This window comes from Caretta caretta, chromosome 6, assembly GCF_965140235.1.
Source record: "Caretta caretta isolate rCarCar2 chromosome 6, rCarCar1.hap1, whole genome shotgun sequence".
Classification (NCBI taxonomy): Eukaryota; Metazoa; Chordata; order Testudines; family Cheloniidae; genus Caretta; species Caretta caretta.
The window spans coordinates 117834038-117850424 of NC_134211.1; the positions used below are offsets into that span (position 1 = coordinate 117834038).

The 16387-nt window shown below is 42.7% G+C and overlaps 1 protein-coding gene across 1 annotated transcript in view; it reads left to right on the plus strand.

The window, feature by feature from the left end:
• The window catches only part of KCNH5 (potassium voltage-gated channel subfamily H member 5), a 246928-nt gene extending 230763 nt beyond the window's left edge, over positions 1-16165 (plus strand). Inside the window, exon 11 of the mRNA XM_048854484.2 lies at positions 410-16165. Within this exon, the coding sequence (XP_048710441.1) occupies positions 410-1354 (945 nt within the window). The 3' untranslated portion in view covers positions 1355-16165. The remainder of the gene's footprint in view (positions 1-409) is intronic.
• Positions 16166-16387: the final 222 nt, after the last annotated feature.

A 16387-nucleotide genomic window follows, 5' to 3' on the forward strand; every position in this document is an offset into this window, starting at 1 on the left:
TGAAAGTAAAAATATTGCTGGAGCTCTGGCACCTACTTGCTTGAGCCCTGGCACCTCTATCATTACAAATTAAGCACCAGGTATGATATTGTAATAAACTGCATTACATTAGTCTTTAAAAACTCTCACTTTTGAATTACTTGACACATCCAAACTGAGGAATTGTCATCTGTGTAACCCTATATTCCTGTCTCTTTTACCCTCATTATCCCATGCGTCTTCCCTTATTGGTTTGTTTGTTTGTTTGTTTTGTTACACCCACTTGTCTTAAATTAAACCGGAAGCTGTTCAGGGCATAGACTTTTCTGATCAGCACTGTGTTGTTTCTACATCTTCGAATTACATTAGCCATAGTTTGGTGTTCAAAATCCATTGTCTTCTCACCGTGTTTTGGGTTTATCCCTCACAGATCATTTTCCGAAAAATCAGCGATGTCAAGAAGGAAGAAGAGGAGCGCCTGCGCCAGAAGAATGAAGTGACCCTGAGCATCCCTGTGGACCACCCCGTGAGAAAGCTCTTTCAGAAGTTCAAGCAGCAGAAGGAGATGCGGAATCAAGGCACAACACACATCGACCCAGAGAGGAACCAGCTTCAAGTGGAGAGCCGTACCATGCAGAATGGGGCCTCCATCACTGGCACAAGTGTGGTCACTGTGTCTCAGATCACACCCATTCAAACATCCCTGGCTTATGTGAAAACCAGTGACACAATCAAGCAGAACAACAGGGACACAATGGAACTTAAGCCAAATGGCAACCCTGAAAAATGTCTCAAAGTTAACAGTCCCATCAGGATGAAGAATGGGAATGGGAAAGGGTGGCTTCGACTTAAGAACAATATGGGAGCCCCAGAGGAGAAAAAGGAAGACTGGAATAATGTCACAAAGGCTGAGTCAATGGGGCTATTGTCCGACGACCCCAAGTGCAATGACTCAGAGAACAGTGTAACTAAAAATCCACTGAGGAAAACAGACTCTTGTGACAGTGGAATAACAAAAAGTGACCTTCGTTTGGATAAAGCTGGTGAGACTCGCAGCCCCCTGGAACACAGCCCTATCCAAGCTGATGCAAAACACCCATTTTATCCCATTCCTGAGCAGGCCTTACAAACCACACTACAGGAAGTCAAACACGAACTCAAAGAGGATATCCAGTTGCTAAGCAGCAGGATGACTGCCCTTGAGAAACAGGTGGCAGAGATTTTAAAAATATTGTCTGAAAAGAACGTGTCCCAGACCTCTTCCCCCAAGTCCCATTTATCACCCGAGTTGCCCCCCCAAATACCTTGTCAAGATATTTTTAGTGTTTCAAGGCCTGCATCACCTGAATCAGAAAAAGATGAAATCCACTTTTAACATATACCTATGTGTATATATGTATACAGTATATATGTAATTGTGTATATATGCCTGTATACATATATATATGTGTGTGTGTGTATACAGTAAATATATATACATATATATTTTCACTTGCATCCAATATGACTTGAACACAACAAGGATTTTGATATGTAAATATTGCATGTCCAGCTGGATTCTGGCCTGCCAAAGAAAACAATTATTAACGTAGATATTGCTTGTATAATATGCAGTTGACTGCATGCACACTTTACATTTATTTATAATCTCTATTATGTAATAAAAGGATTACTTTTGTTTAACAAAGGCAATGTTACTATTTAAAGAATCAGTGTCCAACCTGCCAATATTGCCATGACAGTTTTAATCTCGGGCTGGGTGAATTGAGCATTTCTTTCCTCACTGTCCTCTCTGCTGAGTTAAACAGTAGATTAACATGAGGCCGAAGGCATGCTCAGTCTTCTATTAGAATCACTTCCTGGTATCGTTCCATTGTGTTATAATGTATATCTAGTGATAGATTTGTGTTTCCTACAAAGGAAGTGGAGGAGTCAACTGAATTTAAAGGGACAGTAGGTGACAGTCTAAAATGTTGGAAATTATCACTGGGGGTGTTCTGCATGCAAATGCATTTTATCTCAGCTGCCCTCCTCCTCTCAACATTATACATAAGAAACAATAATAATGAAATATTATGTACAAAATAGCAAAACAAAACATCTCACACACACGCCCTGTATTTCTTTTTGCGTGTGGGAGGGCAGAAACTATTACTTGAAAGCTTCCTGTCAGAATAACCTTATGTCGATTTTTGTACCAGTATTTGGCTACAGTGTCTGAGTCTGTCAGGGTATGTGTACACTGCAGTTAGACACCTGCAGCTGGCCCATGCCAGCTGACTAGGGCTCACAGAATGCAGGCTAAGAGGCTGTTTAATTGCAGTGTAGACCTTTAGGTTTGGGCTGCAGCCCAAGTTCTGAGACCTCCCACCTTGCAGGGTCCTAAAGCCCAAGCTCCAGTCAGAGCCCAGACATCTACACTGCAGTTAAACAGCCCCTTAGCCCGAGCCCCACAAGCCAGAGTCAGCTGGCCCAGGTCAGCCACGGGTGTCTAACTGCAGTGTAGACACAACCTCAATGTCTTTATTAGAAACTCAGTTTTTTCAAGGGTTGATGGCAGCTTCCAAAAAATTGCTCCTGGCTGAGACATCACACAAAAGGTCTCAGTGAGAGAGAGGGAAATCTAGGCTCAACTCATTGGGAGGTTGTAACAAGTGGTGTCCAAAGCCTGATGTTAAATGGTTGTGTTAATTCTTCCTCCTTTTTAAAACGATGTTTGTAACTCTAAAATTGCCAGTGGCGGGGAGGGGGGGGAGAGAGAGAGATCAGGCTGTATATTCACTAAGGGAGACATTCACTTCACCCACATTGAGCCAGGGTAATACGACTGTGGGAGGAAGAGGCGTGGGAAAGCTGGGGAGAGGAAATCCAACCCCATCTGAGGACTGGGTGCCTGATACAAATGCTGTTGAACTTAACCTTGACTTCAGTGGACTTTGGATCAGGCTGAAGCTGCAGGACTGCAGCCCCTGCATGCCAGTTGTACATTTGATCCTACAACCCCTTACCATAGCCCATCAGCGCCCTCCATGCAGCTGGTGAGCAACACACCGAGAGCCCACATGCCGTTTGTGCGATTGCTTAGCATACAGCGTCACAGTCATGCATTGCCAGTGCGTAGCATTAGTGAGGAAGGGTGCTTACGCCGGCACTGTCTGCCATGGGTGAACTTTACTCAGCTCGCTACAGGAGTTTGAAAAGATGGATCTCCCACACGAGCAAGACTTTAAAATCTACTTGGGCCTGATCCACTGCTGTCCGAAATTGACACAGGTCCATTGACTGTAACGGAGCCACACCAATTTACACCAGCTGCGGATCAGGGCAAATGCTGCTTGTGAGGGTGCTTTTTTCAACAACAGTGCCCATAGGGGTTTTAGACCATGCTAGGCTGACCCAATGGACCATACTGACTCCAACGGAGGAGTTCAGTAACACGCTTTATGGCCTCCTGTGTCATAATCCCACTTTCTAAAAAGTGCCTATAGCAAATACAAATTTGCACAAAAAGCTTTTACAATCAGTCCGGTAAAATACATCAGTTTCCATAATTAGTACGCATCCTCACCAGTTAGACGATCAGAGCCATTGCTTTTTATCAGGTAACTAAAAAACAAACAAACCCAAAATAGTTCCCCTGTGCAAACGGAATCATTTATAGCAGTGGAAGTTACAAACTTTCATCCCAGGGTGAACATGCCTCTTAATATCAAATTGAAATACGTAATTCCACAAAAGACCAGAACAAAGCCAAAGACGTCATTGCGGCTGTTGTGTCAATTCTCATAGGCTTTTAGGACACAATTTTCTTTCTTTTCTTTTTTCCCCTCAAGCCCCCTCCTTCAGGAAATTCACAAGGTGTGTTGATGGGGGAGGGTGAGATGCCACTTCAACAACAATTGTGGACAATTATTTTCAAAGCCTGGTGCCTACGCGGCCCGCTCACTCTGCTCCGTCACATACTTCCTTTTTGTGGCTGCATTTTTGCATCTGCTGTTCTACTGCAGGTACAAATGAGGTAGCTGGAGATACATGGGGCAACCACAGTTCATTTTGGGGATACAAGTTGCACTTGGAGAAAGGGAGGCCAGACTTAGGGATTTAAGCCCTTATGTGTCCACAGAGGTGTGGGGGCTACATATGCAGCATGCATTTTGTGGATACATCTTAAGTGGTAAGTTTACAGGTTTAAGTGTGTGACTTTAATCTCTGGTTAAAGCCTATACACAACAATTAATTTTCCTGGATCTCTCTCCAATGTTCCTAGCTGCTGCACATGTTACAGGACTGTGGTTGGTAGTAGCAAACTTGCCAGGTGTTATATTCTCCACATCTCCCCTCTCCTCCATTGCAGTGGAACCAATGTGGGGGGGAGGCATAGCTCAGTGGTTTGAGCATTGGCCTGCTAAACCCAGGGTTGTGAGTTCAATCCTTGAGGGGGCCATTTAGGGAACTGGGGCAAAAATTGGGGATTGGTCCTGCTTTGAGCAGGGGGTGGGACTAGACGACCTCCTGAGGGCCCTTCCAACCCTGATATTCTAGGATTCTATGGTTTTGCTGCACGGCCTGAATGGCAATTCTGGGAGCCAGGGCAAAATTTCGGCAGCCCCCTGCATGTTGTGGTGCACAACTCAGCTGTGGCTCCCTGCACTTCAGCACAGAGGGTGAGGTTGGGAGAGGAATGCCCCAGGGGTAGATCCAGGTGAGCTGTGACTATGCCAATCGCTGGCCACTTCCACGGTGGGGGAAGGCACCCCCATGGGTGTAGCGCCTATTTGCCTAGAAAAGAGGATTCTTGCCCTTTCATCCCCCCTGAACCTCCCAGTGAATAGCCTAATTATTCAGACTGTACAGGGGACAGGACTTTGACCCATGTGCACATAACTCCCGTTCCATATTAACAGGAAGTTACATGAATGAAACAGGAGGGGAATATGCCTCTGTGTTATTCTGCAGGGTATAACAGGATGTGTTAGGAAGCTTTAGCCTTAACTGTGAATTTCTTTGCCTTTGTGGGGGATTTAGTTCTTTCTCTGTAACTAACGTTAACCAGAACTGCATGGCATGTAAGAGGATTTTTTTTACACTCTTTAAATTAGGTGTAACTTCATGCGGCTTTACAGTGAGAGAACATGTAACTAAACTAAACTGACCTTGAAAAATTTTTGAGATAACTGTATCGATTACAGTTCAGGTACAACTATACTGGTTAAAAACGCATACTGGCTAAAAGCTATGCATACTATAAACTAGTAAGTTCATGGAACATACAAGGTTTTTCCAGGTTCAGTGTCAATTCTTGTCCCTGTGCTGCTCTTACTCTGATATTCATAGGTGCTGGAACTAGGGGCTGGCTTGAAGTGGTTTCCATCATATACAGGGTTTACAATGGGTCAATGGTTCTTAGCACCCCCACAATAAAAATTGCTCCGGCACCCCGATGGTACTCCTATATCATCACAAAGATCCACTGAATCCATTCATATCCTGTATGAGGCAATGCATACAGAGCCAAATTTTCAACGGGATTGCAGTGGCTATTCTTACAATAACTGGGGCATGCAAATTGGATACTCCAGTCTCCATTTGCAGCTCAAAGGTGTGTTTGCAGGCACATTTTGCAGGCACAGCCTTTGTGGTTACCATCTGGAAAATTTGGCCCATACATTTTTGACTATAAATGAACAATGCATTACATGTTGTTTCATGAAGTAGCTACCGAAAGGGTCATTTATCTTGTTTTCCAGTCCCCTTGTTCCTTTGTTTGCATGATGTGGCTGATGGTGATGTTGAATGAGGTATACTCTTTTCATTAAGGAAGCATGAGTTTCATGAACCCTGTAAATATCACTCTAATTTTCCAAGCAGAGCAATACAGTGATCTAATGATCCAAATCAAACTTGATTTGAAGTGAAACCTACTTTAACAAACAAACAAAAAATCCTCTGATGCCTGAATCAGCACTCTAGTAGACATATCGGGAGCATTCAGTTGCATGCGTTAAGATTATTTCTGAGATATGTGTAAAAATACAAATGCTCCTGCTGCATAATCGTAAGAGCGATAATTCTTAGCACTTACGTAGCGCTTTATGTGTTCAAAGCGCTTTACAAACACATAAGTGGATTTTATTTTCTGGACAAGACACCTGTCAGGAAAAAGTGTATATATTCACTTTCCAACACAAATGAAACACCTTTAATAATATTTTTGCATAATATTATAGACATAATTTGAGCAAAACTGTAGAATTACATCAAGCTCAAAAACTCTGAGTAATTAAACCATGGAAGCTTAAGTAGCTAAATATTGCCTGACTGTTCTAATTTCTGATTTGTGAAAGTTTTCTTTCTTCAGAGAGGGCTGGGGATTAGGGTATAACTGATTTACTTGTGTGGCAAAAATATGCTTTTGCTGTGTTTTCTTCCTGTTAGCACAGCAAAGCCAACACAGCTATAAGAGTTGGCTCTTATTCTCATTGAAGTCAATGGCAAACCTCCCTTTGGCATAAATGAGAAAGGATCATCTCCTGAATGAGCATGTTGGAGCGAAATTCCGATTATAGATCCAAATTCATCCCTCAGTTCCAACTTCATTGAAAGCAACGGGTCTGAACTGTAGGTTGATTTTGGCCTACAAAAGTCTTTACTCTGGTGAAAATGCATGAGGCTGAAAGAATACAGATTATTTTTCGGATCCCAGGCTGAGTTTGCAGAGCTGACCGTTGGAAAAATAACATTTCATTGTTTGTAAACTGAGCACAGTTGAACTAGAAATCATCAAGTCACCATAAATATGAAGCTCCTCAATTAAAGCTGGTTGGAAAACCATGAAAAATTCCCATGAAAAATTTTGGAGATTTTGAACAAAGGAATCGGAATTAAAAGCCAAAATTTTGAAATTTTTTTGCAAAATTTGGGTTAATTGAAATGTTTTGTTTGGATAAAGTCATTTTGAAATGAAAAATTGAAACTTTCCATTCCAAAAGTGTGGAAAAAGGGGATCTTTCAACATTTTAAAAATGTTTTTTCCAATTTTTTCCTAAGCGAAATGTCATCAAAATAGGATTTCACACACAAACATTTCCTTTGTTGAAACAGCATTTTCCATAAGAAAACTGTTTAAAGCAAAAAAAATTGGATCAGTAATGCCAACCATGCCATTTTACAATTGGTTTTCAGTGCAGAACCACACTTAGTCTCTTGAATAAATAAATACTCCGCTGTGAGGCCCTCAGACCCTTCTATAGCGCTTCAGAATCCTGATGCCAGGATACTTTTATTAGGGTATTTGAGAAATGGGGGTGCTGGGCTTCTCATATAAAGACCCAAATCTGCAAGGTAGTGAGCTTTCCGTCTCCCATTCAAGTCAGTGTGAGCAGAGAGTGCTCTGTACCTTTGAGGACTGGAAAGAGGTAGATTGTATTTTTCTTGTCTTTTCTGAAACTATCCCGAAATCCTTACTCTCTGGGAGTTCAGGGCAGGGAGCAGAGCACTTGTCTATGTAATTCTGACTGACTGGCCCTGGCCCTTTACGTAGACCTATACAGAGCACACTGACTTTGGTGGGGGTGAAGGGTCTGCAGAAGCTGACCCAATTGCAGGATTAGGGGTCTGGGTTTCCACACAGAATCATAGAAGATTAGGGTTGGAAGAGACCTCAGGAGGTCTTCTAGTCCAACCCCCTGCTCAAAGCAGGACCAACCCCAACTAAATCACATGCCTGCAGATAACTTTGTTCTAGATAATTTCGACATTTAATTTTTGATGCAAGTAACAAATGAGATTTCTAATTTTGAGATTGTTTTAATCTTCCATGCGGATCAGAATGTTTCATAATCAAGCACAAGTTGTCCAGCGGACTATCGTAGGGCATTTAATAATAGATGAAACAGTCCGCATTCGTTCTAGAAGAAAAAACTAGTGAGTTCTTTTAATCAAAGAATATTTTGTTGATAAAACAGATGCAAAGACAGAACACACAACAGCTTGGAGACCCCTAAAGCATGGTGGGTGAATCAAATCACTAGCCGTGGTGAGTGTTCAGCAATAAAGACCAATGGCCTTGTGTACTGCAGTGGGACAGTATATTGCAGGCTAGATTGCATACTCAAATGATACAACCGTTCAGCAAGGGCTCGGTGAGAATGTGGTAAACGTATTTGCCAACTATTGGTGGACCTTCTGACACAACCTAGTGAGGGGTTAGAGGCTTACCCTCTTACCCTCTTGGCTAAATGGCAAACCCTCTTGTCTACATGGCAACCCCTCTTCCCCCTGCTTGCCCCTCTGGAGCACCAAGTCTGAGGGCCCGGATCTACAGACAGGCTCACAGGGCTCATGCTACAGCACTAGGAATCGCCATGTTGATGTTCAGGCTGGAGCTCGGGCTCCGAAGCCTGAGGAAGGAGGTGGGTTTCAGAGCCCAGCTCATGCCCAGCTATTTTGAGCACCCAAGTACAAGCCCAAAGCTGTAGACCCTGACTCTGAGACATGCCACTGCAGCTCATTGTTTCTGTTTAGATGAACCCATAGGCTACTAAGTGCCTCAGGCACAGATTCTCAAAGGCATTTAGGCGCCTAACTCCCATGTAAATCTGTGGGTGTTCGGTGCCTAACTACATTGGTAGATCTGGGCGACTGGGCCTCAGTCATGTTTGGAAATGGGATCTGGGCCTCATCCACACATGGTTTTTGCACCAGCATAACTAGGTTGGATATGGGCATGATTCGTTACTAAATAGGAGATGCAGTTGGACCGGGATAATGGAGTACGCTAGTATCGCGTATTCCCCTTCCTATACAGAAGCACATTGATACAGGTATAACTGTGTCCCTACAAGGGGGCTGTACTGCTTTACCTGCATGGGGATAGTTAAAATGGTACCACATTGGTCTGTTAGACAAAGCCGTAGGCTCCTACGTCACTTATGGATCAGTTTTGAAAATTTGACCTTAAATCTGTGGCATGGTATTGTGGTGGCCTACTTCCCACTCACAGGTTTCTTTAAAATTCTCTAAAAAAAAATTTCAACATTTTTGCGGGGAGTTTTGTGACCTCACGGAGTGTGTTTACACTGCAGTAAAACCCTGCGGTATGGCTGTAGCTAGCTTGGGCCAGCTGACTCAGAGTCTCGGGGCTTGAGCTGCGAGACTACAAAATTACAGTGTAAACATTTGGCTGGAGCCCGGGCGCTGAGATCCTGCAAGAGGGAGGGTCTCTTATCCCGAGTCTGAGCGTCTACACTGCAATTTTATAGCCCCACAGCCTGAGCCCTGTGAGCCTGAGTCAGCTGACCTGGGCCCTGCGGTTCGGGGCCAGGGGTGGGGAGGTTTAATGTAGTGTAGACATACCTACAGAGGCCCTTTGCTGTATATGATTCATATGACACATAGGTGTTTGTGGCGTGTAAAAATCAACCAGCTCCCTGCCAGGAGGGGCTTTTAAATTGAATTAGACACACGCATCAAGTGATGATGGCATAGAAAAAAATGGGAAGATGGCAGGCTATGGGTTGGTGTGGGGTACAGACTGAGATTTGTGGGGTGTCGTTTGGTTTTATAACCTATATGTGGGATACCTGGTCGATTGGACTCTGTCCAGGGGCTTGAGAGGCCTGGGGTCTAGTCCTGGCTCTGCTGCTTGGTCATGTCTTGGCTTTGTGCCTCAGTTTCCCCATCTGTAAAATGAGATATTTTATTGCCCTCCTTTGTAAAATGCTTTGAGATCTACAGAGAGAGATAGAAGCTGGGTGTTGTTATACTGACATTTGGGACAGTGGAATGAGGCCAACACATAGAGTCGTCCCATGAGAACAAGTAATTAAAAGAGAGCTTTGGAGCTAAATAATGGATAACTTACTAGGAAACTGGCTAGATGGCAACACTTTCCTGCAGAGCGCCATGGAGTGGTGCCATACAACTGGGAAGACAGCAGGAAAAGTGAGCAGAAAGGAAGAAAGGGAATTAAGTGAAAAAGAAAGCTGTTTAAGAAATAAAGCAGGAATGTCTCACATACAGAATATTATTATTTCACTGAAGAAAATATTTAGATCCCAAGGCCAGAAGGGACCACTGTGATCACCTTCTTGGATCTCCTGTATGACACGGACTAGAGAACTCCCCCAAAATAATTTCTAGAGCAGATCTTTTAGAAAAAATATCCGAAACCCAAAGAACTGGGAATGTGGTGGGTTTTAAGCTTTTATAATTCTGAACATAGGCACCACTTTCCTCTCTACCCCGGGGGTGCTCGAACCCTGCTCTGCCCCAGGCCTGCCCCCACTCCACCCCTTCCTCCAAGCCCCCACCCCTGCCCTGCCTCTTCCCGCCCCTTCTCCACCCCCAGCCCCACCCCCACTCCACCCCTTCCTCCAAGGCCCCACTCTACCCTGTTTCTTCCTGCCCCTGCTCCACCTCTTCCCTCCCCCAAGTGCACCCCGTCGCTGCTCCTCCCCCTCCCTCCCAGCACCGCCTGCAGGCTACAGAACAGCTGTTCTGCGGTGTCCAGGAGGCCCTGGGAGGGAGGGGGAGGAGTTGATCAGCAAAGCCGCTGCCGGGCGGGAGGCACTGGGGGGAGAAGGGGAGCTTGGCTGCTGGTGGGTGCTAAGCACCCGCTAATTTTTTTCCAGGGCTGCTTCAGGGCTGGAGCACCCACAGAGTCGGAGCCTATGATCTGAACTTTCATCGGTATGTTTACCCTGCAATCTGTTCGGATTGTTATTTAGAATTGATTCTACAGCCATGTACGGTCGGTGCGTGGGTGTGGTACTTTACAGACCATTAAAAGGGTCCCTGCCTCAATGAGCTTGCGTTCTAATTCAGACACGCTACAACAAGAGGGTTGTAGGTGAGGTTCTAATGAGAAATTATATGTCGCTTCTAAAAGAGGATTTTTCTTTCCTTCCCTGTGTTGTGTAATAAATGCTCAGACCTAGTAACTTGCATCTGTTCTGTCAAGAAATGAAATTCCAGTGAGTAAATTTTATCTAAAATCTGAAATTAGAAGTACAGGTTTTGTAAATAAGCTATGGCATAAAACGATGCAAAACGTAGTGACAACTCAGCCAAGACAATAAATAACACCCAAATATAATTCCAATACTTGTGAGCCATCTACACCTGCAAACACAGTCTTGTCAGATCATTACTCAAGTGTAAATCCCCAGATGGATTACGAAACTGTTAGGTGTTTTCCCATTATTAACAACATACTTGTCTTACCATCTTGTTCAGAAGCTTTATATAGAGAGTCCAAAATCTGAAATGTAAAGAGTGATGAAATAAGTTGTCTTTTTATACAGCACCTGTTTCTTACTTTTGTAAAGAAGGTGTTTTAAATGTGCAGTATTTTTGCAGATATGTTCTTTACACTGTAATTATTTTGGGGTGGGGGGGCTGATTTATATGTCCGGTGGTTTAAATAGATATTGTCAAGACTGACAGACATCCCACTGTTAATCTGTTCCACCCTTTTAAAGTAAACTGCAGCACTGGAGAATGGAGGAGCATCACAGATGGCTTATATTGAGATCAAACATTTAAAAACTCTAAAGTAAAATTTTCAAATGCACCCAAGTGCCATAGGAGCCTAACTGCAATTAACATTTGATGAGATTTATGCTCCTACATGAATGTCACTTTCAAAAATGGGACATTCACTCAAATGCTGGTTTAGGAGTTTAAGGCTTCCAGTCCCCGATGTTGAGTCATGAATAACAGTGCAAATCAATACCCAGCATTAATGAAGGTTTTGTTCAATAACCCATTTCAGGATCAAGTCCTGCAAACCTTACTCTCCTTAATAATCATCAGGCCTTTAGAAATAACGCAGATTTAAATTTTTGGTTACTCCAGTCATCTAGTATGCTAACTGGGACTCCAGTGAGACACTATGCCAGAACTCATTCTATCCTATACCAGACAGCGTCATTCCATTTGTTGTCCTCCATCAGTTGCACTTTAAGTGAAGTTTACCATAGCCCTCACTCTATACTCATGCTGTCTGCTGCTTGAAAAGTTCCTCTCCATTTCCTCTGGCAAACCCTGGGGCTTTGCTCCAGTCAATATTTCCATTGCTGTTAGGCCAGGGCACTGAGTTTCTTTCCTGTTCAGGGGCCTGGTTTCTGCTGAATTTCCTGAGTCATCATGCCGGCTTCCTCTGTTACTAGTTTTTATGCCCAAAAAGGAGAGCATATTTCGTGGGGTCCACTTTTTTAAGCCATTGCTTAAGAAGGAACAAAGATATGCATGTATTAGAGGGGTAGCCGTGTTAGTCTGTATCCACAAAAACAATGAGGAGTCCAGTGGCACCTTAAAGACTGACAGATTTATTTGAGAATAAGCTTTCGTGGGTAAAAAACCCCCTTCTTGAGATGCATCAGAAGAAGTGTCTTTTACCCACGAAAGCTTATGCCCAAATAAATCTGTTAGTCTTTAAGGTGCCACCAAACTTCAAAGATATTCATGACTCACTACTATCTAATTCAGGACAGTGGAGAGGTGTACAGGGTGATTTTTATTTGAAGATCAAGCAGTTCAGTTATGCTCAGTAACTAGATATGTTATTCTCAGGACTCCTGTGCTGTCCAATTAATCTGAGGCTTCATCTGATTTTGTATTTCTGGTTTCTTGTCCAAATTATGAAAGAAAAGGTTTCTTTAAAAAAAACAACATCCATATTCGTCTTCCTAATTAGTCCTCAGTTGTCCCTGCAGAACTAATTACCACCTTCTGCAGTTATATCATCAAGTGTTGCTTGGCCACAAACTTATTTTTTGCATAATTATGAGTCTCCATATTACAAACAAACGCAGGCAGCCAGCTGTACAGCTGTACATAGAGCAGACATAGGGGCATATAGTGCATGGATACAGGAGATGTGAATGTTCAGGATATTTTGAACCAAACAACAGAGAGTAAAAGCTCGCATGCTGGATGTCTAAAAATCCCATGCCTGCATGTGGAGTTTATGTACCAAAATTCTGTTAGTATTGGCAGGGGTCATATGCCAAATTTCTCTTCACATCAATAGGATAATTAGACCCTTGACAAGCTTCCTAAACTTTGCAAAACTATTTATTCTGTTATGCATGAAAAAACCTTACTCAGCGACCTTAGTAGCTGCACATCACTGCACTTGTGCATACATACACAGACACATGTATTGTGCTAATATTTGCATTTCTTGAAGGATAGATTTACAACAAAACCTAGCATAAAAACCAGGATATTTTCCTTTTTTAAAAACAAAACGGTTTCCTCTGTTTCGTGCTTGGATTTCAAAATGAAATCATGTAGAAGTAGGAGGCTTGCTGACATAATGTTCCATTGGCGTAAGCAATGGGGCAATTATTTGTTTTCCTGTGTATGCCGGAAAGAACCTGTGTGTTGCTAGCAACTACAGTTACTGCAGATTTTATAATAATCTGCGCAAATTCCAACCATTGGACTGTGTGATCTACTGTGTGATCAAAGTAGCCTCTAAACTTGTGCTCGTAATTTTGAGTATGTACATTTTTGGCTATGGATTGTCATGTGTAAACAGCATTTTGTACAGGCCACTCAGACCTTTAACTGACTGGTTTGTCTACATAACATAGGATCTGATCCACAACCCACTGAAGTCAATAGGAGTCTTTACATTAATTTGTATGGCCTTTAGAGTAGGCATTTACAGATGGGGCCAAGGCACAGTATTCTGATCTGGATCAGAACTTCCTCAAGGCCTGGGCTGCTTGGATCCAGGGTTTTAGTTCATCCCCCATCTCTAATGTGAATAAATCCAAGATATTACATCCACAAAACACTGTGTGTGAAATGCAGGCAGAAATTTAGAGGTTGCTTTTGACGATTGGGACAGTGAATAACATTATCATAAAATCAGCTCTACCCACCAGTGAAAGGATATTTTTTTAATGAGGAAGGTCTTTGATCTATTGGCTTATTCTTGGTGTTTAACCTGCCAGTAATCTCCATCCAAAATACTTGTTAAAAATTCACTGCTGCCTAGAATACTCTAGAATAAGTCTCTAGATTTTTTTATGCAAAATCTCCTGGGAAGAAGCATATTTAAAAATAACAAGGAGGATAAAACTATTTCTGCCAGGAAAAAAGCAAATAATGTAGACAGAAGGCACTAGCTACATTTCAGCCTGGACTCCTGCACCACAGGGAGACGCAACCCAAAGCAGGGAAGCTGCTGATACTGCTAAAGCACTTCCGGGTTTGCACAGCTCTGTCCCCAACCAGCATCATTGTCATTTTCCATGACCCTTGACTGCCGGATCTAAAAGACCCAGCTCTGTCAGCCAGCGCTGTAGCAACCTCCTCAGCCTCTATATGTGGCCCAGCCACCACCAGAGAGGGACAGAGTGCTGCCCTGACTGGGTGTGGATTACATGGCACTTGGCAGAATCCAGCTGCCCACGACTGTGATTCAAGGCATGAAATCCTGGCTCTGCTGCAGTCAATGGGGGTTTTTGCCATTGACTTGAGTAGAGTCAGGAATTCACCCACGTTCTTTTAAAAACAGCAAAGCTAATGGAAGGTTGGGCTCCACAAGGCACTTGACTGTAAATATTTAGAATGCCAAGAAGAAAATTCCCTTGGTGAGGTGTGCGTGGCCTGAGGACCGTCATGTGGAGAAACACCACTGGAACACGGGCCCCGCTTGGTTTGGTGGGGATGGGCTTATATTTGCAGCAATGTGCATTTCACTTGCTGACAGGGGCAGTGTAATTATGACATCACTGCGTTGCATTTTCATGCAGGTAGTAGACTGAGGGGCAGGAGGATATTTCCCTAATATCTACATATATTTACAGTTATAATAAAAATAATATTGCTCTGTTTTTTTCCTAAAAGCCTCATTCCCCTATAATGACAGATTAAAGCTAAACTGAGCCTGGATCCACTACAACATTGACACTTGCCAATTAAAAACCCTACCCTACCCCACCACAGACAGATAACAGTGTGGTTTATGCATGAGGGCTAAGCACACATGCTACTCTCCCCCTAGCTGTGATCTGAGGGGGTTGAGCATGCAGCTTTGCATCCAAGATGCATTTTTTTCCATGGGTCCATGGTGGCTGGCAGCAGTCAGCTGTGTGCCATAAGCCTGCTGCTTACTGATTTATTGTTGGGTTGTGACCCCATCACTCTGTCGAGTCTAGCACTTAATAAACCCAATCCTCCTTTGCTGCTCTATAATTCATCGTTCTGCTTGAAAATTTCAAGGCATTACGATATGCCAAGGCATTGGAATATGTGTGTATTGCAACAAGATGTTAAAATCCTTCTTGTAAAACTGTCATATAGATGTTGGGCAGTACCAGAAATATTTTTTCCATCACCGCTCTGAAAAATATAAGTATACAATAAATATCAATGCTAAAAGTGGGCAAGTCTCAGCCATCGGCTTCAAAGAACAGAAAACGTATTTTTCCCACACTGCCTGTAGAATATTTTCTTTTGTTCCTAGTTGCTGCTCTTTGTACATCTTCCTAATGCAAACACAGATAATGGCACTAATATTACTGTTGATATTTTTTAACATCCTAAAATATCTTTTTGCTGTTGTTAATATATTAGGGATTTGGGGATTTTAAATGCCTCTGCCTTTCAGGATTATTTCTACAAAAGCAATTTAAACCTGTATTTTGACAGAGGGAAGCTTGTAAAAAACTAGTGGAAAATAAGAATTTCAAACTAAACAGCTATAATAAAAATGCACTTCTGTTACCATACCCAAAATCTACAAAATGATCTCAGATTCTGTCAGGCAAAGACTGTATTTCTGCAGAGAAAACTGTATGTCAACTCGTCTTATAGAAATAGCAGATGCACCCTTGACCTATCACATGACTGTTGACAGGGAGTATGTGGGAATGCTTTAACTAACTGTGACAAATGTGTCAATTTATGAAGTGACAATGTGTGATCAAAATAGGATCACTTACAGCAAGTTTCTGGTTTTCTAAAATTCAACAACAGGAAAATGAGTGTCACTTTAGAAGCATTAGCAGGCATATGTTTCTAACCCGAAAGGATTATGGGTTTCAGCACAATCAACTGTACTTCATCAGGGAGGATCAACTTTGGGTTTTTTTTTTTTTTTCACACATCTTTATTTAAATGTGGATTTTTTTTCATTGATACAGAATAAAAAGTGCATTTTATTGAACTTGTATGGCTGTGTAGTTACCTCTGTTGGGTCTTTAACTACTTCTGTTTACATATTAGCTGAATCTGGCCAAAGCAGAAAACATGCTCCATTTTCAGAGTTATTTCCTGCACATTTTTACTGCGTTTTGTGAACTACAAAAACTATTGTTAGACTTGAGATTCGGTACAGCACAGAGCCTCCCATGGAGTGCTGCTCACTTCTGGCCCCGGACAAACTGAA